A 25,213-nucleotide genomic window follows, 5' to 3' on the forward strand; every position below is an offset into this window, starting at 1 on the left:
GTTGCCATTTCCTTCTCCAGTGCATGAAAGTGAAAAGTGAAAGTGAAGTTGCTCAGTTGTGTCCAACTCTTAGCGACCCCATGGACTGCAACCTACCAGGCTCCTCTGTCACCTCTTAGTCCTTTCCAAATCTGCCACTCCACGCTCCCCTCCGTGATCTCACGTAAGGGCTGCGGGCACCCTACAAAGCACATGAAGGAACAGTCAAGGGGACAGTCTTGGCCCCAGTCCTTATGGCTGCACGGCCTCAGGAGACTCCTTAAGCTTCCCCGGCTTCCATTTCCCCATCAGAAATAACAGCAATGACAGTAACAATACCTAAGAAGTACGGAATGCTTATCCTGGGCTAGGCATTTATTTAAATATTTTGCATGAATATCTCATGTAGTATCTAGGTAGGTATTGTAAGTACTCCCATTTTTACAGATGCGGTAACTAACGCACCTATAAATCTTCAGGAACTTGCTCAGGGTCATAAGGTGCCAGGGAAATGACTTGCTCAAGACCATAGGGCTTAGTAAGAGGCAAAACCAATGACTTGCTCAAGACCATACAGCTAGTTAAGAGGCAAAGCCCATGTCTGGGCTCCTGACTCTGGGGTTCGCGCCCTCTGGCTCCCCCTGGTGGCTAGATTAGGAACCAGGCGCTCTGGCTCTTGAGGGTTCTCTTAAGGACCACCTGCACAGCATCATCCCCAGAGGACAGCAGCTAGTGACTCTTCTGAGAATCTGAGCAAGCATTTAACCCCCAGATTGTTCTATAGTTGGGAATAAGAGCTCGTCCTTTGAGAATGGCATTAGGATTGAATGAGGTAATGGGAGTGAAAGCGAAGTCACTCAGTCGTGTCTGACTCTTTGCAACCCCATGGACTATAGCCTACCAGGCTCCTCTGTCCATGGAATTTTCCAGGCAAGGGTACTGGAGTGGGTTGCCATTTCCTTCTCCAGGGGATCTTCCTGACCCAGGGATCGAACCCAGGTCTCCCGCATTGCAGGCAGACGCTTTACCATCTGAACCACCAGGGAAGCCCCAAATGAGTCTGAAGCAAACCACACCTTTTGCAAGATAGTTGTTACAGTGATTCTTATTATTAATATGACAAATATACCCCTTCCCCTGGCTACCTCCTGGGTGCACCTCCTGGTTATGTAATTCCTGTTAGCACTCAAGGGGTGAAAGCTACAGCTTGTGTGTCTCCAGAATGGGGGGGTGCCAGGAACCCCACGTATGACCCTGAAGGTGGCGTCCAGGCCTTCATATGTACACGGGCAAATAGTGAGGCTGCCGCTTGGGGAAGCGAGATATAGCTGGGCAGCCCAAGAATATCTCTTATTATCTTAGAATCCTTCTTGGAAACCATCTTTGGGCCGATTCTCCTCGACTACCCTCCTTGCTCCCCACCCCCCCTTTTATGGTGAGGTCTGGGGCAGGTGTGTTGTTTTTAGGGTCTGCGTGAATAGTCAAAGCGGGGCTGGGAGCAGAAATATCAATAGACAATCCATTTATAAGAGAGTCGGAGGCGCAGTCAGATCTTTGGGGAACCTGCGTCTTGCCTTCTGACTCACCTGCGCTCGCACTGTTCAGCTCAACAAAAGGCAAGTTGAAAGCGTGCGCCCCCACTTCATCTCACTTATGAAAGGAGCAAGGCCCGGCTGTGAAGAGGCCCTGTAGGATTATTCTCTCTAACTTAGAAATTTATCCAATTTTCTCTGTTCTTTATCAGAGTGGAAGGCAAAAGCTTTGCTGGTGTAGACTGAAAGATCGTGGTATAAAAAGCAATTTCACTGACATGGGGTTTTGAAACGTGCTCCCAAACCCGAGTGATGTCCCCCTTCACCAGTTGGAAAGCAGAGTGGAATTTGCACAGGGGCCTTAACCAGCAGACAGTAGATCAGAAACGGACCCTCTTTGAGGCCAGCTGTGAGGAGCACTGTGATTCCTGAAATGAAAGAAAACTAAAAAGGCTGAAAGGCTGATTTCAGGAGTGGGTATTTTGCGTTACCGCAGAGCTTGTACCTAAATTAGAGAAATGCCAGCAACTTCGTTTAGGTCCAAATTTCACATTTCCTTAGAGAGTCCTTTTTCTTCCTTTAAAAATGCCTAATTTCCATATGGAGAGGAAGAAAAGCTTTTTCAGAGACTGTCTCGATGTAAGTAATGGTGGGCAGATCAAGGAATGGTAATAAGATTAAACGTTTCAGGAGATTCCTAATCAGGCCCATTGTCTTAAAACCCCACTTACTATTTTCTTCCTGGAATTGATGCTGTAGTTCTGATCTTCTGAGTCCTTAAGAGGAGGAAAATGGATAAAGTTTAAGCCCATTGTGCAATGTAGACAAATCCTGAGTAACCATAGGAGGAGGGGTAAACTGAGGCATGGAAATATTAAGGTGATTTACACACCATTCCCCAGTTGTAGCCAGGTTTGTTGCAGTTTTGAGAGTCCTGCAAAGAACCCCCCCTCCCCCACCACCGCAAAGAAAAAAACAAATCTAACACAGAGTGTCTTTTACCCCTCAGGACTCTCAGGTGTTTTTATGAGAACAGAGGGATTGTCGTGACCTTCGGGTATCACAGAGAGAAACTGAGTCACATTTTGGTACAGTGATTTGCCCTGAGTCACAGCAGGTTTGATCCAGAGCTCAAAGCCCTTTGATCCACTGAAAGTGTGTAAAACGTTTCTGTTTAGACAGGCGGTCAATCGCCTCACTCCCAGAATGAAACCAAATAATCAAGGCTGATGTGTGGGCTGGGGTGTATATCTCAGATCTTTCTTAAGGGATCATTCCCATAGATCACAACCTTCTGCTTGGAATCCAGCCAGTTTACAAGTGGGACCTTCTTGTGTCTTACACATGATCCGTTACTTAATTCTGGGTGGAATGCACAAACTCAAATAGTTTGCCTTGATGACAATGACATGCAGAACGCACCTGAATGAAGATATTGAAATGTTGTGATGAAGAATTTTACAGATGCCTCAATGGTTTGCAACCTTTCCTGATAAAAGCCAGTGTTTTTTTCTTCTCGCAGTTGCGCTACAAGTCGGACCTGATGGGTATGAAGGGGACAGGATGGCTGGCGCTGAGTTCCCCACAGATAGAAAGTGCAAAGAAAGCCGGAGAGCTCATCAGTGAGGTATCATTAACCTGACCTTACCCCAAACGCAACCTGGCATTTCTCTCCTCCTGACGAGGGAACCTGCAGATGGACTGGAGAGCCTGGGAGGGCCCCATAGCACTGGACTCCCAATATCTTTTTGAGGCTATTTGCAACCAAATCCCAAAACAGAACAAGATTTGGCTCCCAGTGAATTCACTTGCTGGGGAGTTAAAGGCTTGTTCCAATCAGGCAGTGAAAGAGGGGTGATGCATTAGACGATGCCCAACAAACGTTTTATGTACAATTATGATCTAACCTGACCCATGATTTTCATGGAGGTAAGGAGAGAGTTTGCCACCCGTCTCCTGAGTTTACTCAGTTCAATGTCCTAGGGTTACCTGACTTCAGAGGGTGTTAAAAGTTGCCCAGAGATGGTTACATTAACTGAACTCCCCACCATGTTGATGACCCAGAGATTCTTGCCCTGGGAACTCCTTAAGAGCATGGCACTGCCTTTAGTTCCTTAATAACAAAACCTACTTGAATAGGGTCTGGGCAGGGCCGACTTAAGGCTGAATCCTCCCATCTACTGAATTCCTTTTCTTGTGATGAGCTTTGGCATTTTGCAGCCTCTCTTTTCAAGGATGTAAATACCTGTAAAACGGTCCTTATCACAGAGGCAGCTTGAATCTCTTCTGTATGCTGGTGAGGTGGCCACAAAGCAGAGAGATTTCTTTCCCAAGCCTGTCATTGGTACATCTGGTACTGAGTAGGTAGGGTGAAGCTGCACCCAAAAAATGCATGGTGTTTGATTGTTTCTTGAGAATCTTCGTCTTTCTCTTACAGACCAAATACCGTGAAAAACCAGACACCATCAAGTTTACCACAGTGGTTGACTCCCCGGACCTAGTTCATGCCAAGAACAGCTGCATGCGTTGCAATGAGGTGGGTGTTTTCTGCTCACTCATCCCAGGCTTAATAGTGGGTAGTGCAGTGCAGTGGTCAGTGCTTAAGATGTAAATCCCATGGACGGAAGAGCCTGGTGGGCTATAGTCCATGGGGTCGCACAGAGTCGGACACAACTGAAGCGACTTAGCAGCAGCAGCAGCAGAAGTAAATAAAACTTCATGAAGCTTTTAGCAAGTATTTAGAATATAGTATGTCCTCAGTAAATGTCCCTAGTTTGCCTCATAATCATCACAATAGTAATACTAAGTATTATTGATGGACCCTTACCAAATACTAGATCATATATATCTTAATTGTCCATAGATGATAATGGAATTAAATCTTAACATAAGCCAATTAGAAAAAAAAAGCAGCTATATAAAGAACTTCTTTCTACTTTTGCTGCTGCTGCTGCTGCTAAGTCGCTTCAGTCATGTCCGACTCTGTGCAACCCCATAGACGGCAGCCCACCAGGCTCCGCCATCCCTGGGATTCTCCAGGCAAGAATACTGGAGTGGGTTGCCATTTCCTTCTCCAGTGCATGAATGGGAAAAGTGAAAGTGAAGTCGCTCAGTCGTGTCCGACTCTTAGCGACCCCATGGACTGTAGCCCACCAGGCTCTTCCGTCCATGGGATTTTCCAGGCAAGAGTACTGGAGTGGGGTGCCATTGCCTTCTCCCTTTCTACTTTTAAGAGATATTAAGGTGTTTAAGGTTTTTTAGCTGCCATGTCTTTTTATTATTACTATTAATGTTTAGTAACAAAGGCATTGAGGCATCTTGTTACTAGTAAAAAGCTTGAGCAAATGCCTGATTGCAAAGATCCTCTGAAATATCCACCCATCTTTTACTGTTTGTGAAACACAGGTACAGTGACCCAGGGTGATGGTTTGTGACCCTTTTGGAGCAAAACTTGATGAATATTTTAAACACTTAAAACCAGCTCCCCACCACCTGACCCTGGCCACTTGGGCACCTCCCTTCCTGGGTGGCATCTGGAGGGATGCTCTCCAAGTGCAGGATGGCTTCTGCACCCTGGGTTGGGAGGGGCAGGAAAGGGCATCAGCCCTCTCTTCACCTTTGACTGCAGCAAGTGCGGTTCCCCATTTACCGTGAGCCTTCTTCCCTGCAGCGCCTGTACAGGTCAGGAGATGCTGAATCCCGACACAGATACACCCTGGTGCCCGACCACCCTGATTTCACTAGAGCCCGCCTCAACGCCCTGCATCTGAGTGATGTAAGTGAACCGGCCTTTCATGTGGTGTGTGCCCGTTTCTGTAATATGATCTGTGCCCAAATGGGATTTTTTTTTTTCCAGATAGAATTCCTAGGAAGGGAGCTGGGAACAGAAAGCACCCTAGACTGAGAGTAGGATAAACGGCATGTATAACTTTGAGCCACTTTTCTCTCTGGGCCTCAGTCTCCCCAGCTGCAAAATGGGGATAGAGCTGTGCTAGCCGACTCCTGTGGTCCTGCCAGCTCTAGCATCCCAATGCTGGGCGTGGCTCCAAAGACCTCAGTCAGGGGCTGGGCTACAGTCAGAGGAGCGGTGCCCTGGCCCCGCGGGTGTAGACACCTGCTCTGCTCTGCTTCCCTGGACTCCTCTCCTTAGCCATTCAGAGCCTTGTAAGTTTGGAGACGGAATGGCACTTTCTCTGCTTTCTGCAGGTTAGAAAGACGCTGCAATTGTAGTCCATGGGATCCAAACACAATCCGCTCCTTTGTGCCTGAGGCTGTGGCCCCCGACACGTCTGTTCCCTTGGATGTGTGCCCTTTGCATGCATCTCCAAGATGCTGTTTCCTCAGCCCGGCTTGTTGTTGGCAGGGGTCGGAGGCCCCTGGTTGTAATAGAATAGGCGGCCGCTCTGCCGGCAAAGCTGTGATCCTGGGATAACAGGTACCGAGGCGGCAGAATCAAAAGACACTGTCAGATCAGAATAACACAGGCTGAGTGTGTCGGCCTGGGGCCGCGCGGGGCCTCCCAGAGTCCGGCCATTCTTCCTGCCCTGGCCCGGCCATTGTGTCCTGGGGCTCCGTGCAGATCAACAGCTGCTGCTGCTCACCCCAGAGGTAGCCGCCTCGCAGGGGTCTGCGAGAGGCGCCTTCTAGTTAGCGTGTGTATTAGTTTGTTGCGTTTGTAAAGCCCTGTGGGATCCCACGCGGTGAATGTGCTGGTGCTTTGTAAATATGAGTTATTATGACCATTTGATGCTTTTGAGGGATGCGCAGGCGATAATTTTAGAACAGCAGCTCTGGTGGGCTGACCTCCATCTGGGGAAGCGGGACCTCCCCCTCAGCAGAGCTCGGACAAAACATCCATCTCATTAATGCTTCAAGGATGGGGGAAGGCCAGGCCTCCATATGAGGAACTCCTGGAGGCCCATCGCCCTGGACACTGGGATAGAAGTGCCAGTCCTTCTGGGGCCCAACTTAAGGAGGACAGCCACCCCGGGCTGGTGGCAAAGGCATCCTTCCTTCCACAAGGGGTGCCAGTCTGCAGAGTCCCGGAGCTGAAATTAGCCGCCAGGGCACGCGGGTATGGAGGACTCATGAACCTCTTTTGAAAGAGCACTTCTTCGGGGGCGTGTAGGATACGCACAATTGGATCAAGTGCTCTGTGAGGAAGATGTGGAGGGAAAGTGACCTTCCTGGGCAAAGAAAGCCATTGAGATGTGTAAGGCAGCCGAAATAACTAAAAATCAAATGACTCTAATGTGTGAGGATGAGGGCAAAGCTGTGCCCACTGTGATAAAGAAGAGGAACGCCCAGGGTTCCAAATCAAAGAGCCTGCGGAATCTAAAGACTCCCAGTGGCAAGGCAAAAACCTCAACAGAATAAAAAAAAAAAAAAAAAAAAAACTCAGGGAGGAAGCGATGACAATCAAGCAAATAGTATACAGGGAGAAGTGGGGCGGGGAGACAGGGAGCCAGCGCCTTGGGCAGAACCCCAATTTGGGCCTGCCCTTGAGTTGACTCCCATGTGCTGCAGTGATAAAGAATCCGCCTGTCAATGCAGGAGACGTAAGAGACGCGGGCGGGTTCAATACCTGGGTTGGGACGATCCCCTGGAGGAGGAAATGGCAACCCACTCTAGTATTCTTGCCTGGAGCATCCCATGGACAGAGGAGCCTGGGGGGCTATGGTCCATTGGGTGGCAAAGAGGCGGACAGGACTGAGAACACACACATACTTACACTTGAGTCGACCCTCAGTTACAGAGACTTGGAGGCTGGGGTGCCGTGACACCAAAGCAGGGTGACCTTGGAGTTTGATGCTGTGAAAAGATTGGTGTCATTTCCTAGCCCAGATCTGGTGGAGAATCTTATTAGGAAGGCGCTGACAGACCCCTTTCCAGGGAACAATAAGGATTTTGACTCTCCTTCCTAGTCTAATATTTGTAGGACCATCAAAACAAGGAAACGCAGTGCTAGAGGGGCTGATTGTCACTATCTGAATGCGCCTCCCTTTCTACACACCTCTCAGTCCTGCCCGCTAAACTCAACGACGACCCAGGAAATCTGATCCTTTGGGCCCTGTTTGTGATCTGCCAATGAGTGATGACCTCAGCGATGATTAGTTCTATATTTCTAGGTGCATCAACAGAGTAGGCATTTGGCTTCTGGTTTGTGATGTTGGGACTGGAAGAAGTGATGAAGGTAAAGGTGATGATGAGCAGCAGGACTTAACAAACAATGAGCTCCACCACGCTTGGCTCAAGCTTTCCGTGGTCCCCTCTAGTTCCGGGCTCGGTTGTGGGGTGGCATGAGGGCACTCTGCTTTTTTCTCTGCCGCTCTTCCTCTGCTTAATCCCCCCAATCCCCTGTAGAACAGAGTCTCAGCCTTGACCTCTATTTCCAAATGACAAAAGTAAGGTTTTTAAGGGCCCCCTGACCTGCCGTGGCTCTGAGATGCGTGAACGACGGACACGGTCTGGGGCTGTCACTTTGTCATCTGCTGGCGATGCGCCTCGCCTGCTGTCTCCCTTCTCTGTGACAGAATAAAGGACAGCCTTCTGCTGGGATCTCCAGATGACTCCTTTCATGGAGCCATTCCCTTATCTTGAAAAAAAAAAAAAATGAGCTACATGAAGGCACGGGCGGTTTTGATGCCTCCATAGGTGATGTGGGTCTACCTGAGGACTAAGAGGATGTGATTACAGACTCCCGGAGGGTGTGCAAGAACAACTTGAAAGGGGGGAAAATAAAAGAGGACGATGTGAAATGCAGGGGTCAGGAACTCGGTCAGGTTCCTGACGATCAATTTAATTCAGGTGAAGGCTCTCCTCTCGGTGCAGACACCAGGAGGGCGTGGGGGCTGCAGCACGCTTCACAGGGATGCTGTGACGTGGCATCAAAGATGGCCCAGGGGCCCCCAGGAAGTGAGTGGAGCCGATGAACATGAGGGTGCCAGGACCCAAGGAATAGAACTGGCAGCATGTGTAGAGAAACAGGGTTCTTTAACTTTGCATTCTGGCAGCTGGAAGCTGCAAACTTGAGGTGCTGGAATGAAAACAAAGACAGGAAGAAGGGGGATAGGGGCATCTGGTACCCCCAAGATGTAGCAAATCAGCCAGACCCCGAGACCCACAAGAGCAGGGCCTGATGCTCAGGCTGGGCGTTTAGAGCCAAAGCCCTTCATGGCCAGAGCTGGGGAGGCCCTCAGGGTGGTCTGCCATCTGCCATCATGGGCTCTGCCATCTGAGCACCAGCAAGACAGAGAGTACCTGTATAGGAATTACTCCCTCTGACAACTAGCAGACATGGAGGCATGGAGCTGCCCACTCAACTCTCACTCATTTCTTTGTTTCCCCAACTAGAAAGTTTACAGACACTCCTGGGAGCAGACCCGGGCTGGCGGCTACGACTTCAGGCTGGACGCCATCCCGTTCCAGACGGCCCGGGCATCGAGGGAGATTGCCAGTGACGTAAGACCTCACGTTCTCTCCCTGCCTCTGTCACTGATAGGTTTCACTGTGGTTTTCCCAGTTCTGTTGAAAGGCAAGCCACTGGGAACCAAAGCTGAAAATGTATTTCAAGTGAAAGGAATAAAAGTTGGCCTTATTTTCTAGCATCTCAGCCAGAAATTTGGAATCGGGGAAGGTTTTATTCCTACTTCGTCTCCTTCAAGAGAGGCATTCTTAAACGTTGATGCACATGGACAGAAACTAGAAATCAGTTAGCAGAGGACTGATTTGTTGACCTTCAATAAAGGGACTTTTTTTTTTTAAAGCTGAAGTGCACTATGGGATAGAAAGAGATTGGGTTTCCCGCCTAGATTGACTTGAGTTCAGATCCTGGCTCAGTTGCGTAGGAGTTGGCTCTGTGGTCTTGAGCAAGTTGCTTAAATCCTCTGAACTAAAATTTCTCCTATGAAATAGAGATCTAATACTTGTCTCTATTGATGACAGGATTGATGTAGAGAAAGTGAAAGTCGCTCAGCCGTGTCTAACTCTTTGCCACCCTATGAACTATACAGTCCATGGAATTCTCCAGGCCAGAATGCTGGAGTGGGTAGCCTTTCCCTTTTCCAGGGGATCTTCCCAACCCAGGGATAGAACCAGGGTCTCATGCATTGCAGGTGGATTCTCTACCAGCTGAGCCACAAGGAAGCCCAGGATTGATGTAGGAATGTAACCAAAATGGTTCACAGTGTCATGTACAGAGCAGGGGGGCAAAACATGGTAGCTGTTATTATCAAAGAGGAAGACATCACTACCTTGATAGGAAGACATTACTAACTAGATATGTGGTCATTCATGAACAACTTGTCACAGGTTCAAAGTGAAACAAGTATAGAAACCAAGCATTTAGCAACACTGAGCAATTAGATGTTCTGACCTCCAAGCCTGAGATGGATGGACTCCTCCGGCTGAGCAGAATAGAGGCCAGTTTGGGTTTATCAAATGCACCTGGTATTTTTACATACTAATCACAGGCTTCCCAGGTGGTGCTAGTGTTAAAGAACCCATGTGCCAGTACAGGAGACATAAGAGATGCGGGTTCGATCCCTGGGTGGGGAAGATCCCCTGGTGGAGGGCACGGCAACCCGCTCCAGTATTCTTGCCTGGAGAATCCCATGGACAGGGGAGCCTGGCGGCTACAGTCCGTGGGGTCACACAGAGTCAGACACGACTGAAGTGATTTCGCACACATGCCATCACAGGCAGAAGGACCACATACTGAGCTTCGATGGACTGGAAATTTTAAAAAGCAAAACAAAGTGAATCAATCCCGTTTTTCATTATATATGGTTGGAGGAGCGCTAGGTTGGGTCCCTGAAAGCTGGTAATAAATCAAAGGATGAGTGGCTGCTGATAGAATGGGTGCGCTTCTTAGCTGTTGGATTAACTGTTACCACAGCAATACCCGCACCTACCACTGGGTGGATGTGAGCCTGTGCGGGACATGAAGCTCAGCCCCATCTCGCTGAATCCTCTCACTATCCCGTGGGATGGAGGTTCATGCACCCATTTTATCAAGTGGGGAAACCAAAGCTCAGAGAGACTCAGTAACTGACCCGAGGCCACACAACTAAAGGAAACAGAGGGAAACCCGGATCCCGGGCCTACTTGAATCCAAAGCGGTGCCCTTGACCCACTGTTGAACTTCCTGTTGAGAATCCCGAGGGCCGGCGCTGGAGGGAAGGGGGGCTCCCGTGACCCCCCCATCTCTACTCCTCTGCCCTGTAGTTCCGGTACAAAGAGGCCTTCCTGCGGGACCGGGGCCTGCAGATTGGGTACCGCAGCATCCACGACGACCCGAGAATGAAGCATTTCCTCAGCGTCGGCAGACTCCAGAGTGACAACGAGTACAAGAAAGACTTCGCCAAGAGTCGGTCCCAGTTCCACAGCCGCCCAGACCAGCCCGGCTTCCTCCAGGCCAAGAGAAGCCAGCAGCTGGCCAGTGACGTACACTACAGGCAGCCCCTGCCCCAGCCCACCTGCGACCCGGAGCAGCTGGGCCTGAAACACGCGCAGAAGGCCCACCGGCTGCAGAGCGATGTGAGCTGCCCTCCCCGCCCCCCAGGCCTAGGCCCTGCCTCTGGTTCTCTTCATTGGAGGTGTCCATAATCCCACGTCCCGTGTTTGCCTCAGGGAGGAGCTGGGCTGAGATAGAACCTAGACCTAACATGATAGTGCCAGAAAAAATGACAAGAATCCCAGTGTATCGAGCCCTTCCTGTGGGCCAGGCTCTGGGCCAAATGCTTTCCATGTTGTGCCCCATGGCTCTCACAACCAGCCAGTTTACAGATAGGGAACCGGAGGCTTAGAGCGGTGAAGTCACTTACTCAGGATCCCATGGCAATCAGTAGCAGGTCTGGGATCTGAGCCCCATATTGTTTAATGTGAGAGCCCAAGGTCTTGATTGCTGCGCACTTTCCAGGGCTTTCCAGGTGGCGCTAGGGGTAAAGAACCCACTTGCCTGTGCAGGAGATGTGAGAGACACGGGTTTGATCGCTGGGTCAGGAAGATTCCCTGGAGAAGGGCGTGGCAACCCACTCTAGTATTCTTGCCTGGGAAATCCCATGGACTGAGAAGCCTGACGGGCTACAGTCTGGCGACGAGTCAGACATGACTGAAGCGGCTTAGCAGGCACATACTCTTTCCAAGGGATCTTAGTAGTCACCAGCCTGGCCCTTTATCTCTGAGAGGCAACTGAAGCCCCTAAATGGGAAATGACTTCCTTAAGGTTACAGAGCAGGTCTAGATAGGAGCTCGGCCTTGAACCAGATCTCTGACCCTCCACTCTCACTGCAGCCCCCTTGAGTAGAGAGATACAGGGGACAGCGCTGTGCTGGCCCAACTCCCAGCATAGTGAGTCCTCAGTGCCAAGGAGCTCCTGCTTAAGGCAGTTTGGCTCCCACGTCCTGGTTTCACTAACAACATAGTCCCCAGGGCAGCCTTTTTAAGCCTCTCCACTCTATGCCCTGCTGACCTATTCCTCTTGCCTCCCTCGTTCCCCCAAGGTCAAGTACAAATCAGACTTGAACCTGACCAGAGGTATTGGCTGGACACCTCCTGGCTCCTACAAAGTGGAAATGGCTCGGCGGGCTGCAGAACTGGCCAACACAAGGGGCCTGGGTCTCCGAGGGGCTTACGTAAGTAGCGGGCTGGCAGGCAAGGCCACGGGATGGAGGTGGGGGGAGGCAAACTCAATTGTTTCTTTTCCAACTTTATTTTTGGCCAAAGGTTAGCTGGCTCTAAAGACGCATGCAATGCAGCTCAGGCAAGGCGCCTAATTTCATGGGTCTGAGATGACCAGGCGGATGACACCTGGGTTAAACTTCCTGCAGGGTTTTCTCTGAAGTCACAGCCATTAGTTCTTCGGAGGCGAGCGTGCCGGGGCTACATCAATCCCGGCCACGCCAGCCAGGCTGGGCCGACTGCTTGCTCGTTACATGTGTGGAAGGGGTCAGAGCCTTGCTGTCTACCACAGTCTGGGTTTTGAACCCTACTTTGTTCAGAAGAAAGGCACCCCGTCTAAATGAGAGATGGGCTTTGCTTCTTTCTTTCTTGCCTTGAGGTTCCTTTTTCTTGGGGAGGATGGAGGAGGGAGAAAGGAAGGAGAGGGAGAGCTTTTTAGACAGCTTGTCTTGTGGGAGCTTCCGCTTCACTCAGGGAAGTGTGTCTGGTTTCTGCAGTGGGGGCCGGAGGCTATGGAGACTGGAGATGATCAGAGGGGGGTTGTAAACCCAGATGCCACCGAGATTCTGCACGTCAAAAGGAGGAAGGCCCCGCCGTTCTGAGTGGGCGGCGTCCACCCTTGGTTCTTGGGAGAGAAGCTGGAGAGGAAATCTGCATGCCCGAGACATGGCTTCAGTCGGAGCCAACTGTGAAAATGGCGCCCCTGCCCTAGTCCTCCTTTATTAAAATAACAGCTCCCTGAAAATGTGTGGAGAATGTTGTGTTTTGGTCCTCTGTCTAACACCTAGCAGTGGGTGGCTGGCCCTGTTGTGCACCTTGAGTGTCTGAGGAATAAAGACGTAAAGGTGACCCCCACCGACGCTGAGCCGTCTGAAAGCTCACACTTGCCAATGTCCCAGGTGAAGGCAGGCTGTGAACACTGATTTTCTAGAAGCTATGATTGTTGGAAGGGAAGCAAACGTCATGCACTTCAGGTTGATTCTCTCATTTCTGGGTTTCCCAGGAGGGATCCTGAGGAAGCGGGGGCCACGCTGGTCCCGGGTGCCCTGGGCTGGGCAGCAGTGGTCTCTGCTTAGAACCTGGATACTCAGAGGCTCCAGGGGGCGTCCATTGCTGCCCACAGGGCCTCGCCTTGTCTGGGTGTTCACAGGACGGGCTGTGAGCCTCAGAAGACACCTCAGAAGCTTGCCTCCTTCTCCATGGTGGCTTTGATCCACGTTAGGAATTTGGTCACTTGGGTGTAGACCCCTGGCTTCTTCCCACACTCCAGGCCCCAGCTCACGATCCCGTAGATGTAGGAGGTGCCGTCCTTCTCACAGGTCAGAGGGCCTCCAGAGTCGCCCTACGGGAAAAGATGCAGGAGTCCACTTTGTGGTTCAGTATACACTCAGAGACACCCCCGCCTTCTGTGAGGGGATGCTGGTGGGTGAGGGGTGGGACCGTTGGCCAACCCTGGGGAAAGTGGCAACAATGTTCTTCTTAGGCCTCATATGATGCAGTGCTCTGAAGGGAGAGAAGCAGATACCAACCTGCGTCCTAAGTCAGAGAGGGCTTGGCAGAGAAGCCATGGGGCTGGGCCCAGGTCACGTCCTGACTTCCTGACCCACCATGACTCAGTGATGCAGATATTACTAAGGGGCTCTCGACTTCTCATTCCATCCTGGGATCTAGCAGGGGCTGGAGGGATGCCCTGTTTGGATAGAGCACCTGCAGGGCACACATTTGGTCAGGAAGGATGGGGTTCAGAGGCAGCATGGCCATGATGTTCAGCATGGTCTATGGGGTTAGATTTACTGGGCTCCAAACCAGGCTGTCCATCTGCTGGCCTATGGGGCCTCCATTTCTCACACTGTAAACCATGGGCGGCAACAGAACCCACCCGAGGGTTCTTGTAAGGACTAATGCTTGTAAGGCTCATGGGACAGTGCATGGTTCACATTAAACCAGTTAGAGTGGAGAGGAGGAGGGTGGTGGGGAGGACAAGAATGAGAACGACAGCTCACACACACACACACGCCTGCTCCTGCTTACACACCTGGTAGGATATTTAATGAATATTTCTTTCGATCTTAGCTACAATCTCCTAATTTTATGGATACTCTAGTTCCATTTTATAGATTAGACACCTGAGGTCGGCTAGTTATTTGAGGGCAGCAGGTTGAATGTTTGTGTCTTCCCTGCCCTTCTCAAATTCCTGTGTTAAAGCCTAATGTTTTATTAGAAGGTGGGGCTTTGGGGAGGTAATTAGGTTGCGAGGGTGGGGACCATGCACGGGATTCGTGCCCTTGTAGGAACCTTGTGGCCCAGTCGTTATAGAGTCCACTTGCAGTGCAGGAAACACACATTTGATCCCTGGGTCAGGAAGATCCCCTGGAGAAGGAAATGGTAACCCACGCCAGTATTCTTGCTTGAGAAATCCCATGGACAGAGGAGCCTGGTGGGCTGCAGTCCTTGGGGTTGCAAAGAATCGGACACAACCGAGCAACTAGGCACACATGCAGAAGGGACCTAGAGAGCTCTCTTCTCTTTGCCACATGAGGACATGATGAGAAGTTGGCAGTCAGAGTGAGTCCTCACTGGAACCATGCCGGCACCCTGATCTCAGTCTTCCAGCCTCCAGGACTGTGAGAAATAAATGTCTGCTGTTTAGCCACCCAGTGTGCAGTCACCTGTATAGAAGCCCAAGCTGACTAAGCCATTCAGTGACTGATAAAGGTCACAAAGTAAAGGACAGAAGTGGGTTTCAAACCTTTGACTGTCTTTTTAAAATCCTGCAATTTGTTTCCTTATCCATCTTCTAGGGACTCAGGGAAAATCACTCCCATCTGCCCACACCCTTCAAGTAGGTAGATACCTGTGGCTCCTTGGGAGAGGGCAGAGGGTCACAGGAGAGCCACAGACCCTGAGAGTGACCATGATTTCCCATTCCAAAACAGTCTCGAGGCTGCAGATCATTGTTGAGTTCCTTTGTAGGGAGGAGCTCAGGCTTGAGTGTGCCCATGCTTGTCCCCCAAAGTCCTGCCTGGGGGTGGATGTCAGGCAGGATCTAAATTGGCTCTAGCCACAGAGGAGCCACTCAGCCAATTAGTGTATTAGGGCTAAATTTCCTTCCCGCTTCACACACACACATTTAAATCCTAACGGTGACTCAATATTCTGCATTCTCTGGCCCCTCATCTTTCTCTTTCTAACCACTGGTCTTTGCAAATGTCCCCTGCTCACTGGGATTTGCAGACAAGCTGCCCAGTGCTGAGGGCAGAAACACCCTCTACACATTTTAACACAGAGGAGCAAGTTCTTGCTCTGCACTCTACCCAGGAGCTATGGGCCAAGATAATTTCTCTAAGCGTCCGTGCAATGATGACAGTGACATCCTTCACCAGACTGGTGACAGTCAAATTCAACAACAGCGAGCAAAGTGACTGCTATGGTATTGATGCTGAGTCCTCCTGGTCTGGTGTGGATTCAGGTTTGCCAGAGGACAGATATGCCCACCTTGACTGAATGGCAGGTGGGTCTCTGCCTCTCCTTCCCGGGCTCTAAGGGCCCTCTGTGCCCCCGTATAAGGCCCTGCTTTCTCCAAATGCCACGTGGAGTCTCTGACCTGGCAGGAGTCTTGTCCAGGCTTCTGGAGGTTTCCTGCACAAATCATGTTGTCGTCAATTGAGTGGTCATAGAGTCGGTGGGAGTTGCACATCGTGTTGCTGATCAGCTTGACCTTGGCATCCAGGAGCTGGCGGGACCCTTCTCCTGAGGGGCAGAGAAAAGACCTTGCCATTGTAGAGACCAGGCTGGAACCTGCCCCACCAGAAGTCAGCAGTGGTCAGAAGAGGGCCACCAGCCCCACGTTCAAGCAGTAGGGGTTTTTCCAGGAGACGAGGAGAGACGCCTACTTGAAATGATCCTTGCTTTCCATTATTAAGAACAAAATCGGAAGGGAGAGAAGTCTATTTTGAGTATTTGAGAGACACTTAAGATACGACTTCTGAATTTCCGTATGACAGGGCACATGCATTGGAAGGACTGATGCTGAAGCTGAAGTTCCAATACTTTGGCCGCCTGATGGGAACAGCCAACTCATTGGAAAAGACTCATGCTGGGAAAGAAGGAAGACAAAAGGAAAAGAGGGCAGCAGAGGATGAGATGGTTAGATAGCATCACCTACTCAACAGACATGAATCTGAGCAGACTCTGGGAGATAGTGAAGGACAGGGAAGCCTGGCATGCTGCAGTCCATGGGGTCACAAAGAGTTGGACATGACTTAGCGACTGAACGATAATGACATAATCTTGTCAGTACTATATATACCTAGGAAAGGAGGAAATTCTCCATGGATACAAGATCAATGCTTGGTGAAAGTCAAGGAGCTAGGGGCTAGGGCCAAAGACAGATGTGGAGATGAGAGGAGACTGTGAAGGTGATGAGATTTAACTAGAGCTAGAGAGATGGCCAGGAAAATACCTTGGAGTAGGAAATGGCAACCCACTACAGTGTTCTTGCCTGGAAAAGCCCATGGACAGAGAAGCCTGGCAGGCTACAGTCCATGGGGTTGCAAAGAGGCAGAAATGACTGAGCACATACACAGAAAGCTGGGGCAATCTCTTTCTTTTGATAGGTCATTTTGAAAATAACTCTGATTTCTAGTCCCAGAGGGCAGTTGAATGTGACCCTTTCTTGTCTGGAGGATGTAAGTCACCTGAGTCTCAGGATAATGCATGGCCAGACTCACCTGTTTCTGTGACACCCCAGCCGGAGATGTGGCACTCGGTCCCAGAGGGAAAGGGACCGTCGGGCAAACAGACAGTTTTCACGTATTTGGATTCGAGGGCACAGTGCCCATCCACTGGCTTTAGCTTGAGCAAGGCTAGGTAGAGAGAGGGAAAATGGGTGATGAGACCCTCTCGATCGAAGAAGCATCACCTTCAGCTCGATTGGAAGGTGGTCGTAGGAAAACCCCACTCCCAATACCCCAAATTCTTCTCTTATCATTTCATGCTTTTAACTTGCACCTGGGGAGGAATCATAACACTTCAGGCTGAGAGGAATACTAAGAAATGGTAACTGGGTTTGAAATCATTTGGAATCCATTTTAGAAAAACAGGCTTTAAGGGGGAGAAAGGTGTTGAGGACAGAGGAGCCTGGTAGGCTGCAGTCCATAGGGTCGCACAGAGTCAGACACGACTGAAGCGACTTAGCACGCATGCACAGTGTTGAGGAGGGAGAGTGAGAAGTGTGTGGATGAAGAAATAAGATACAGAACTAAGGAGCAAGAAGCTTAAGTACATCATTGCCTACCAGGTGCCAGATGTACGTGAGACACGGGTACCTCATGTCACTTAGCACACAGGAAGTGAACATCAGTGTCCCTGTTTCACAGAAGAGGGAACTGAGACTTAGAAGGCTGAAACCAGTTAATAAGTGGGGGAGTAGGGATTCAAGACTCAGCTCTGCACAGCACACCATCCTTCACATCGGATGTTCCTTCCCCTCGGTTTAAAAGTCTGTACACATTTATCTGCAACACTTACACAGAACTTTCAGAACTAAAACACCCTGGAACCTTACAGGATCTATGAAAGACCTGCTTAGAGCACCTTCCAGAACCAAGTCTCGACCTTCTGTCAGTAGAGAAATCCACGCAGGACAAGACCCACGGGAAAGCCACAATAGAAGAGACTTGCCAATATCGTTGTAGGGAATGTTGTCTATTTCAATATAGTGGCTGTACTTGAATATCTTCTCTACCCCAAAGCTCTGCTCATGGAATTCCGTCTTCTTCAGGTCCTGGTCTCCAAGTACCACTTTTAGATTTTTGGTTTTTATCCTGTAAGCAAAAAGTAAGATGATCAGATCTAGTCCTGGAATTTGAGAGGCTGGAGCCACACCCTGGCTCTGTTCCCCGTGAGCTGTGTGACCTTTGATAGATGACCTGACTTCTCGCCCCATGGCATCCTCATCTGTAGTCGTGGTCTTGCTCACAGAGCTCTCCTGCTGGTCATTCAGCAGTCAGTTTAGAGGCTTGACTGTCATAACACATGTAATGCACGTGGTAAGCATTCTACACACAGGAGCTTTCTTCTGTTGTCTGGTTTTAAGGAGACACGCTTTTGCCCTTGGAGCTAGATCAGACCCCCTAGTCCTGCCACAAGACGCTGATCAGATGGGAAGGGGAGAGCACCCCTGGGGATTCTGGCCACCCTGGCCTTTGCTCCCAGCAGGCGCTTACTCAGTGCAGTGGGCGGCAGTCAGCACCCAGCATGGGTGGATCAGCGCCCCCCCACAGTAGTGGCCCTGGGGCATGGAGACGGTCAGTCGTAGTGAGGTCTGCAGGGATGCCTGCCACGGGTGCTTGCCCGCTGTGCTCTTAAAGCCTCCAAAGATCCTCTTGACCTTCCTCTCTGCTATCTCAGCCCTCCCGCAGGACTCAAACTCAGGAAACTTGGTCAAGGGCTCCGTGGGTCTTCCCTCTGGGTTGGCAACGTCTGTGAAACACAAGAGAAATAAATCATACTTCCACCTTCCCTCTAGGTTCTCAGAAGGACCTTATCAGAGGTATGGCTCTGCCTCAGAAGCTGAGCTAGTGTCCAGAGCTAAGAGACTACACTGGTGCATACAGGATGGGCACATATGCGATTAACATTTGTTGGCAGAGTTCCCTGATGGTCCAGTGGTTAAGACTCTGTGCTCTTACTGCTGAAGGCCCAGATTCAATACCTGGTCGAGGACTGAAGATCCCACAAGCCCACGTGGTATAGTGGAAAAAAAAAAACCTGCATGCTTATACATACCCTTAAAGAATTGTTGAGCACCTTAACACAAAGCAAGTCTATAGAATTAATGATGAAGACATTGCTTTTTCCTTCTTATTTTGATGTGTATACAAACACATAAAAATGTGTATGATTTATATATGGAATCTAAAAAATACAACAAATAGAGACTGTAAAAAAAAAGAAGCAGACTCAGGCATAGTGTATGAACTAGTGCTTAGCAGAGGGAGGAGAGGCAAGACAGGGATAAGGGATTAAAAGGTGCAAACTATTAGGTATAAAATAAACTACAGGGCGTTTATTTTGTTGTACAACAGGAGGAATATAGTCCATATTTTATAATAACTATAAATATAGTACAACATTTAAAAACTGTGACTCCTAGTATACACCTGTAACTTACATAACACTGTATATAGCAACTGTATTTCAATAAAACATGTGCAAATAAGTATCAAAATAGAAATCCATCTCTGGTAGTTTAGTTGCTAAGTTGTGTCCAAATCCATGGACTGTAACCCACCAAGTTCCTCTATCCATGGGATTTTCCAGGCAAGAATACTGGAGTGGGTTGCCATTTCCTTCTCCAGGGGATCTTCCAGACCCAGGAATCAAACACAGGTCACCTGCATTGCAGGCGGATTCTTTACTGACTTCTGGGGATGTATTTAACTATGTTAATGCACACATAGATTTTTGAAGGCTTTTTTGGTGCCTAGGGGAAGATACCCAGATGACCGAGTTGGGTAGATGAGACATTTGCACAGATACCTGTCAACCAAAGGAAAGCGCAATATGAGTATGGGTGGTGCCCAATCTATTTCATGAGGTTTGTAAGGAGTGAGAGGTAACACTTCACTTGGTAGATCATGGAGGACTTTCTGGAGGAGTGATTGAAAGTGACAGTTGCTCAGTCATGTCCGACTCTTTGTGACCCCACAGACTATAGCCAATCAAGATCCTCGGTCCATGGAATTCTCCAGGCAAGAATTCTAGAGTGGGTAGCCACTCCCTTCTCCAGGGGATCTTCTTGACCCAGGGACTGAACCCAGATCTCCTGCACTGCAGGTGGATTCTTTACCATTTGAGCCAGGAGGAGTGATTACTTGGGGTGATTCTCAAAGAATAGTTAGATATGGACAAGGGCAAACATGGGATAGAGCAAAGGCACAAAAATGAAACTGTTCAGGGAAGTAATTCCACTGATCAGGGCAGGAGGGTGCATAGCTTCAGATGTGGGTAGAGAAGTGGACCAAGGCAGACTTTCAGAAAGACCGTGAGGCTAGAAATCAGTCCATGTTGCATCCTGAGAGGCTGTGGAGGCCCAGCCAATGTTTGATCCCCACTGTACACTGAAGGCCTGGCACAGCACCTGGCATACGGCAAGCAAGCGATCAGTATTTGCTGAATGCACTGACTGGGAGCAGGAGGCCTGAGTTTGCAAAGTTGTCCAGGTCTGCTCAACCTCCCGAGAAGGGAGCAGAGGGTCGGGAAGTTGGGTTGCCACTAGAATGGCAAACTATGACGCAGGTGTGCAGGGAGGGTAGGCGTAGGAGAGAGAGAGCTCCAGAAATATCTGTCTGTGGATCTACAACCTCCCCACCACCGGACCTCCAGGCAGCCACGGTCTTACCTAGGGCAGAGCAGGTAGGGACATCACAGTACTCCCATTTCACCTTTGCATTGTTTACTTTAAAGAAACACCAGGGCTTTTTGTCTCCATCCGGGTTTCTAAAAAAACAAAAAAACAAAGTAAGCCGGGGTCATGGCCCAGGGCCACCTTCCATTCCATTCCTCTAACAGGTTAGCAAAGCGTGGCGTATAAGGGTGGTTATAGCTCTGGGACCAAGTCTTAACTTCTGTAGGGGAATCTCAATAACCAGGAAGTAGTTCACAAGCTTTATGCCAGATCCACAGGACACAGATTTTTTTGCAGGAAAATAAATGAGATCCTTATTGAAGATCCTTCTTTATCAGGAACATGAAATAAGTATGGAAACAATGTGAGAGAAGGGCTCCTTTGCCCAAAGTTTCAAATTCGGAGCATGAGAATTCTCTGAGAGAGGCTACCTGAAGACAATCCCGTGGAAGGAACAGCTCAAGGTCAACGAAAGTGGAAGGGAACTTGTGTGTTGTGCAAGGGAAATCCTCCTGCTTAATGGAACCAGCTGAAAACCATACACAAAATCCCTCTTTCTATATGGAGACCGTATAGAATGTCCTTGCTTTGGTTAGACAATGAGCAGAGGGAGGAAGGCAACAGAATGGTCTGGAGGCAGCAGAGGGGGAAGAAGGTAACTAGTCATCACCAGGGATGGAAATAACATTATTCTTATCTGGGAAAACCTGCATATCCTTGTGGCAGAGACTGTAAGGCTCACCAAACCTTTCATTTTCTCCTTTGACATTCCATTTCTCCCTTGAAGTTTATGTGGGACCATGTGACTATTTCTGGTCAATGAAATATGTGTGCCGAAATGATGTGTCACTTCTAGGTTGAGGTAGTAAAAATCTCCATGTTCCAGGCTCTCCTTGCCTTCTCTGGATATTTGAGTAACTTTGTGGAGTTACCCAACCTACATGACACATGCAGTGTGAGTGAGAAATAAACACTGATGTTTTCAAACCACTGGGGTTTGGGGTTGTTTGTTACAGCAGCATAACCTAACCTATACTGAGTTGGAAAATCTTCCTATTGATAGAAAGCTGATGAGTTTCAGTGTTCCATTCCAAAATCTCTAAGCTGACTCAGGAAAACTAGGAGCAAGGGGAAGGGACAAACAAATCCTCACCCTGACAAGTAGCCAAGACTGATTAGAAAGGAAGGTGAGTTTTACCTGCAGAAGTTGTGCTCTCCAATCCCATGGGCCTCAGCGTCCTCCATAAACATGTTGTAATTCTCCTGCAAGAGGAGGTGGGAGTTCCAGTAAAGGCACGAGTGCTGGTTGACTGTCTTACTCACTTTCCCTCGGTAAGAGTAGCCGTCACCTACATAGCAGTCATCAGGACCTCGGAGAGAGCAGGCAAGAATGTGAGAAGTGAGACCAACTGGTGTGCCATGCCCGGAAAGGACTTGTCAGGTGTATCAGGTGTTGAGAGGACTAGGCCTAAATATTGATCACCCTGAGATTTCACCACAGGTCCCAGGTGGTTTGAGAATGTTCCACCTTCAACCCAGCTTAAAAACACAGAATGTCATGGAGGTGGGGGGTAGGAACTGAATTATTTAATTTTGGCTCAAACAAGAACTGATACATTGAGGTAGGTGCATTGAGGATCAAGGATGCCCAGGTGTATTTGACTTGCCTACATATATCCCCGTTTATTACATCCTTTACATGGAGCGGGACGCACCCTATGCCCTTTGGTTAGAAGGCTGAGACAATAGCAGTGCTTGGGAATCTTGACTTGAATCCTGTTCTGCCAAGTTCCCAACAGATAAAGGATTCCAGAGGCCTCCTGTGTGGCTCTGAAATTCTGGAGAAGTGGTAGAGACCCATACCTATTTCACAGACTTTCCCCTTGAACTGGTCAGGACAGGCACAGGTGAACTTGGACCTCCGCCTCTGCCGGGAGCAGATGCCACCGTTTTGGCAGGGATTTGGCCTGCACACAGGAACCACTGTGAACACAGGGAGTGGGTCCAGGAAGACTCTTTAGGAGGAGTGGCAGCTACATCGGAGCTGATGAGGAGATGTTGGTGGCACTTTTCTGGTGTCCATCCTTTCACAGAAGATGGGTCACCAAAGGGGAAAGAGAGACCCACTGACATGCTAGTAAACATACACACACACCTTCAGAACATAAACAAACATGGGTGAAGCAATATGATGGAGGCCAGCAAAAATGAGTATATAAGTAGATGGGTCGTTCAGTAAGGAATAACAAGATGCATGGACTGAACAGGAATTTGGGGCCAGTCTGAGCTAGGTTGAAACTTAGCTCTGCCCCTTGATAGCTGTGTAATCACGATCAAGTTAGCTAACCTCTCTGAACTTCAATTTTTCCATCTGTAAAACTCTTTCTTGTAGTGTTTTTGGGAGAATGTAAATCTCCTCGGACAATGCCTGACTCACAGCAGTGAATAAATATACATGACTCATTCTAGGAATGGGCCAGGGCTTACTTCCTAGAAGTGAGTTTCAAGATGATTTTTTAACAGGAAGGCACACAGACCAGTCAATTCCCACCAGACTCTCCAGGGATAATGAATATTAAAAAGTCTTAGTTAAAAGGGCCATCTTGAATGCCACCAAAATTTTGGATTGGTATCTGAACTTCACACAGTAGGATACTGACATCCCAGGCATAAGTCAGGGTAGAGAGAGCTTAGCATAGAAGAGGCTTCCAGTACTTACCTCTGGAGCAGTCTGAACCCCTGTAAGGGTGTTTGCAGGCACAGCGGTGGTAAGGAGGACTCTGAGTGATGAGACAGTCTCCCCGGCCACATGGGTTGTTTTTGCACTTGTTTTGCACTGTGGGAGATCAATAGAGAAGTTTTGCCAAAGTACAGGATGTTATTTGGGGCACATTTTACATTGAGAGGTACCTGCACAGTACAATAATTAGGAGGGGGCCCTGGGGGAGGTAGTGATGGTGACTGGTAGAGCATGTGCCCTTGTCCATGGTTCTGAAACACCATGTTGCCCACCCCTCACCCCTCAACCCCCCAGAAAATTTCCCTTATCCTTGGGTAATGGATGATTGCCTCCCAGTTCCTTATGAGTTCCTAGTGCTCATAGCCTTTATTATTCTATCTTTATAAACACTTTGATAATTTTTACACCTTCAAAAAATCCAAATGGATCTGCAATTTGAGTTTCTCCACTTTATAGCTGATTTCATATTCCATTTACAATTTTGTCACTCTTCCAAGAAGTGGAGGGATAAACTCAGATGCTGTCTTTGTGCCTGATATCCCAAACCATCCTGAAGCATTTATTTAAAGACTTTGTAGGGTTGAAAATGATAGGAGGGACTTCCCTGGTGGCCTGGGGGCTAAGACTCCATGCTCCCAGTGCAGGGGGCCTGGGTTCAATTCCTGGGTGGGGAACTGGATCCCACATGCTACAACTAAGAGTTTGAATGCCACAACTGAAGATCTCACATGCCCCAACTAAGACCCAGCACAACCAAATAAATGAATTTTTTTAAAAGAAAATAGTAGGAATAATCGAAAAGGGCACAGAGAAAAGAAGTCAAACTTAAAACCCTCACTGCCTCCCCCACCCCAGTTATATGGTCACTAGATAGAACAGAATCCAGGTTCTCTCTAAGGGTATAATTGGCCCATAAGAATTCTATTCCCAATACCTTATCACCTCATGCTATGCCCACAAGAGGTCACTAAAGGCAGACACAGCTTTTATCAGAGTCTCCACGAGTGAGGATGGTAGGAAGAGAGAGCCTCCGGCTGGAATCAGGCTCCAGATCTCTAATTCCTGCTCTTCTGCTAACTAGATGTGTGACCATGCACAAGTACCCCGTATACTCTGGTCTCCCTTTCTCTAACAGGATTGGGCCTTATGTGCCCTGAGCACCTTCCTGCTCCCCTATTTGAGAACACTTTTCTGTTGAAGATGGTCTAAACGCTCCAAACAATAATAATAACAAGTCCTGGTCAGGATCCAGTTCTTATCTCCTCAGTGTTCTCATCTGTGGAATGGACATATTAGTCCAATCTAACACGTGGGGATGAAGACTCAGGGAGATGTTGCCTTGACCAGGCTGAGGAATCCTTTATGCATAATATAATATGTGTGGTTTTCAGTCTTTTCATGGGATTTCTGAGAGCCTTCATGACTCCCCTAGAATTGCAGGAACAAATGCCTGTTATTCAACTTGGAGGAAAGAGTGGATCTGGTGAAGGTACACTCACCATTCTGACACCTGTTTCCAGAGAAAGGGTCCCGGCAGCGGCAGGTGAAGGTGGCGCCACTGATGAGGCAGTCCCCGCCATGTGTACAGGGGTTGGACAGGCATGGGTCTAAAGCACATGGGCAGAAGTCAAGGTTTGCAATGAAAAGCAGGTGAGATGCCCCCCTTCGCTCATTGGATTTCTGCCTCCTGCCCCCAAATAAGAGAGGAACTACAGAACTAGTGATCAGGGAAAGGGGGAGACACGCTTTGCCCTTAAAGAGCCAGGAACACTGCCATCACAAGGGCAGAGGGAGGGATTCGGGTTAGTAAGAGGAGAGGAGAGAAGGAATCGTTCCTGTCTCCCTCGGCCTGGCTTTGGATGGGGCCTTTCT

General features: G+C 49.1%; 2 protein-coding genes across 51 annotated transcripts in view; one reads left to right on the plus strand and one right to left on the minus strand.

The window, feature by feature from the left end:
• NRAP (nebulin related anchoring protein) overlaps positions 1-12,936 on the plus strand; it is a 74,727-nt gene extending 61,791 nt beyond the window's left edge. For 35 of the 50 annotated variants that reach the window (XM_081538435.1, XM_081538592.1, XM_081538685.1 and 32 more), the window contains 7 exons: positions 3,034-3,138; positions 3,949-4,047; positions 5,182-5,286; positions 8,865-8,972; positions 10,737-11,048; positions 12,014-12,145; positions 12,689-12,936. In XM_081538435.1, the coding sequence (XP_081394561.1) occupies positions 3,034-3,138; positions 3,949-4,047; positions 5,182-5,286; positions 8,865-8,972; positions 10,737-11,048; positions 12,014-12,145; positions 12,689-12,793 (966 nt within the window). In that variant the 3' untranslated portion in view covers positions 12,794-12,936. Of the gene's footprint in view, positions 1-3,033; positions 3,139-3,948; positions 4,048-5,181; positions 5,287-8,864; positions 9,002-10,692; positions 11,092-11,935; positions 12,206-12,596 lie in introns of all 50 variants that reach the window. The other 15 variants (XM_081538405.1, XM_081538413.1, XM_081538611.1 and 12 more) reach the window with 8 other exon arrangements.
• Positions 12,207-25,213, minus strand: part of HABP2 (hyaluronan binding protein 2) — a 34,691-nt gene continuing 21,684 nt past the window's right edge. The window contains exons 4-13 of the mRNA XM_081538912.1: positions 24,841-24,948; positions 23,321-23,437; positions 22,465-22,584; positions 21,800-21,971; positions 20,596-20,693; positions 18,419-18,674; positions 17,874-18,016; positions 16,922-17,056; positions 15,796-15,941; positions 12,207-13,533 (exon numbers count right to left, since the gene is read on the minus strand). Of these exons, the coding sequence (XP_081395038.1) occupies positions 13,369-13,533; positions 15,796-15,941; positions 16,922-17,056; positions 17,874-18,016; positions 18,419-18,674; positions 20,596-20,693; positions 21,800-21,971; positions 22,465-22,584; positions 23,321-23,437; positions 24,841-24,948 (1,460 nt within the window). The 3' untranslated portion in view covers positions 12,207-13,368. The remainder of the gene's footprint in view (positions 13,534-15,795; positions 15,942-16,921; positions 17,057-17,873; positions 18,017-18,418; positions 18,675-20,595; positions 20,694-21,799; positions 21,972-22,464; positions 22,585-23,320; positions 23,438-24,840; positions 24,949-25,213) is intronic.

Source organism: Giraffa tippelskirchi, chromosome 2 (assembly GCF_054371585.1).
Source record: "Giraffa tippelskirchi isolate mGirTip1 chromosome 2, T2T-mGirTip1v1.2.pri, whole genome shotgun sequence".
In the NCBI taxonomy this organism is placed as follows: domain Eukaryota; kingdom Metazoa; phylum Chordata; class Mammalia; order Artiodactyla; family Giraffidae; genus Giraffa; species Giraffa tippelskirchi.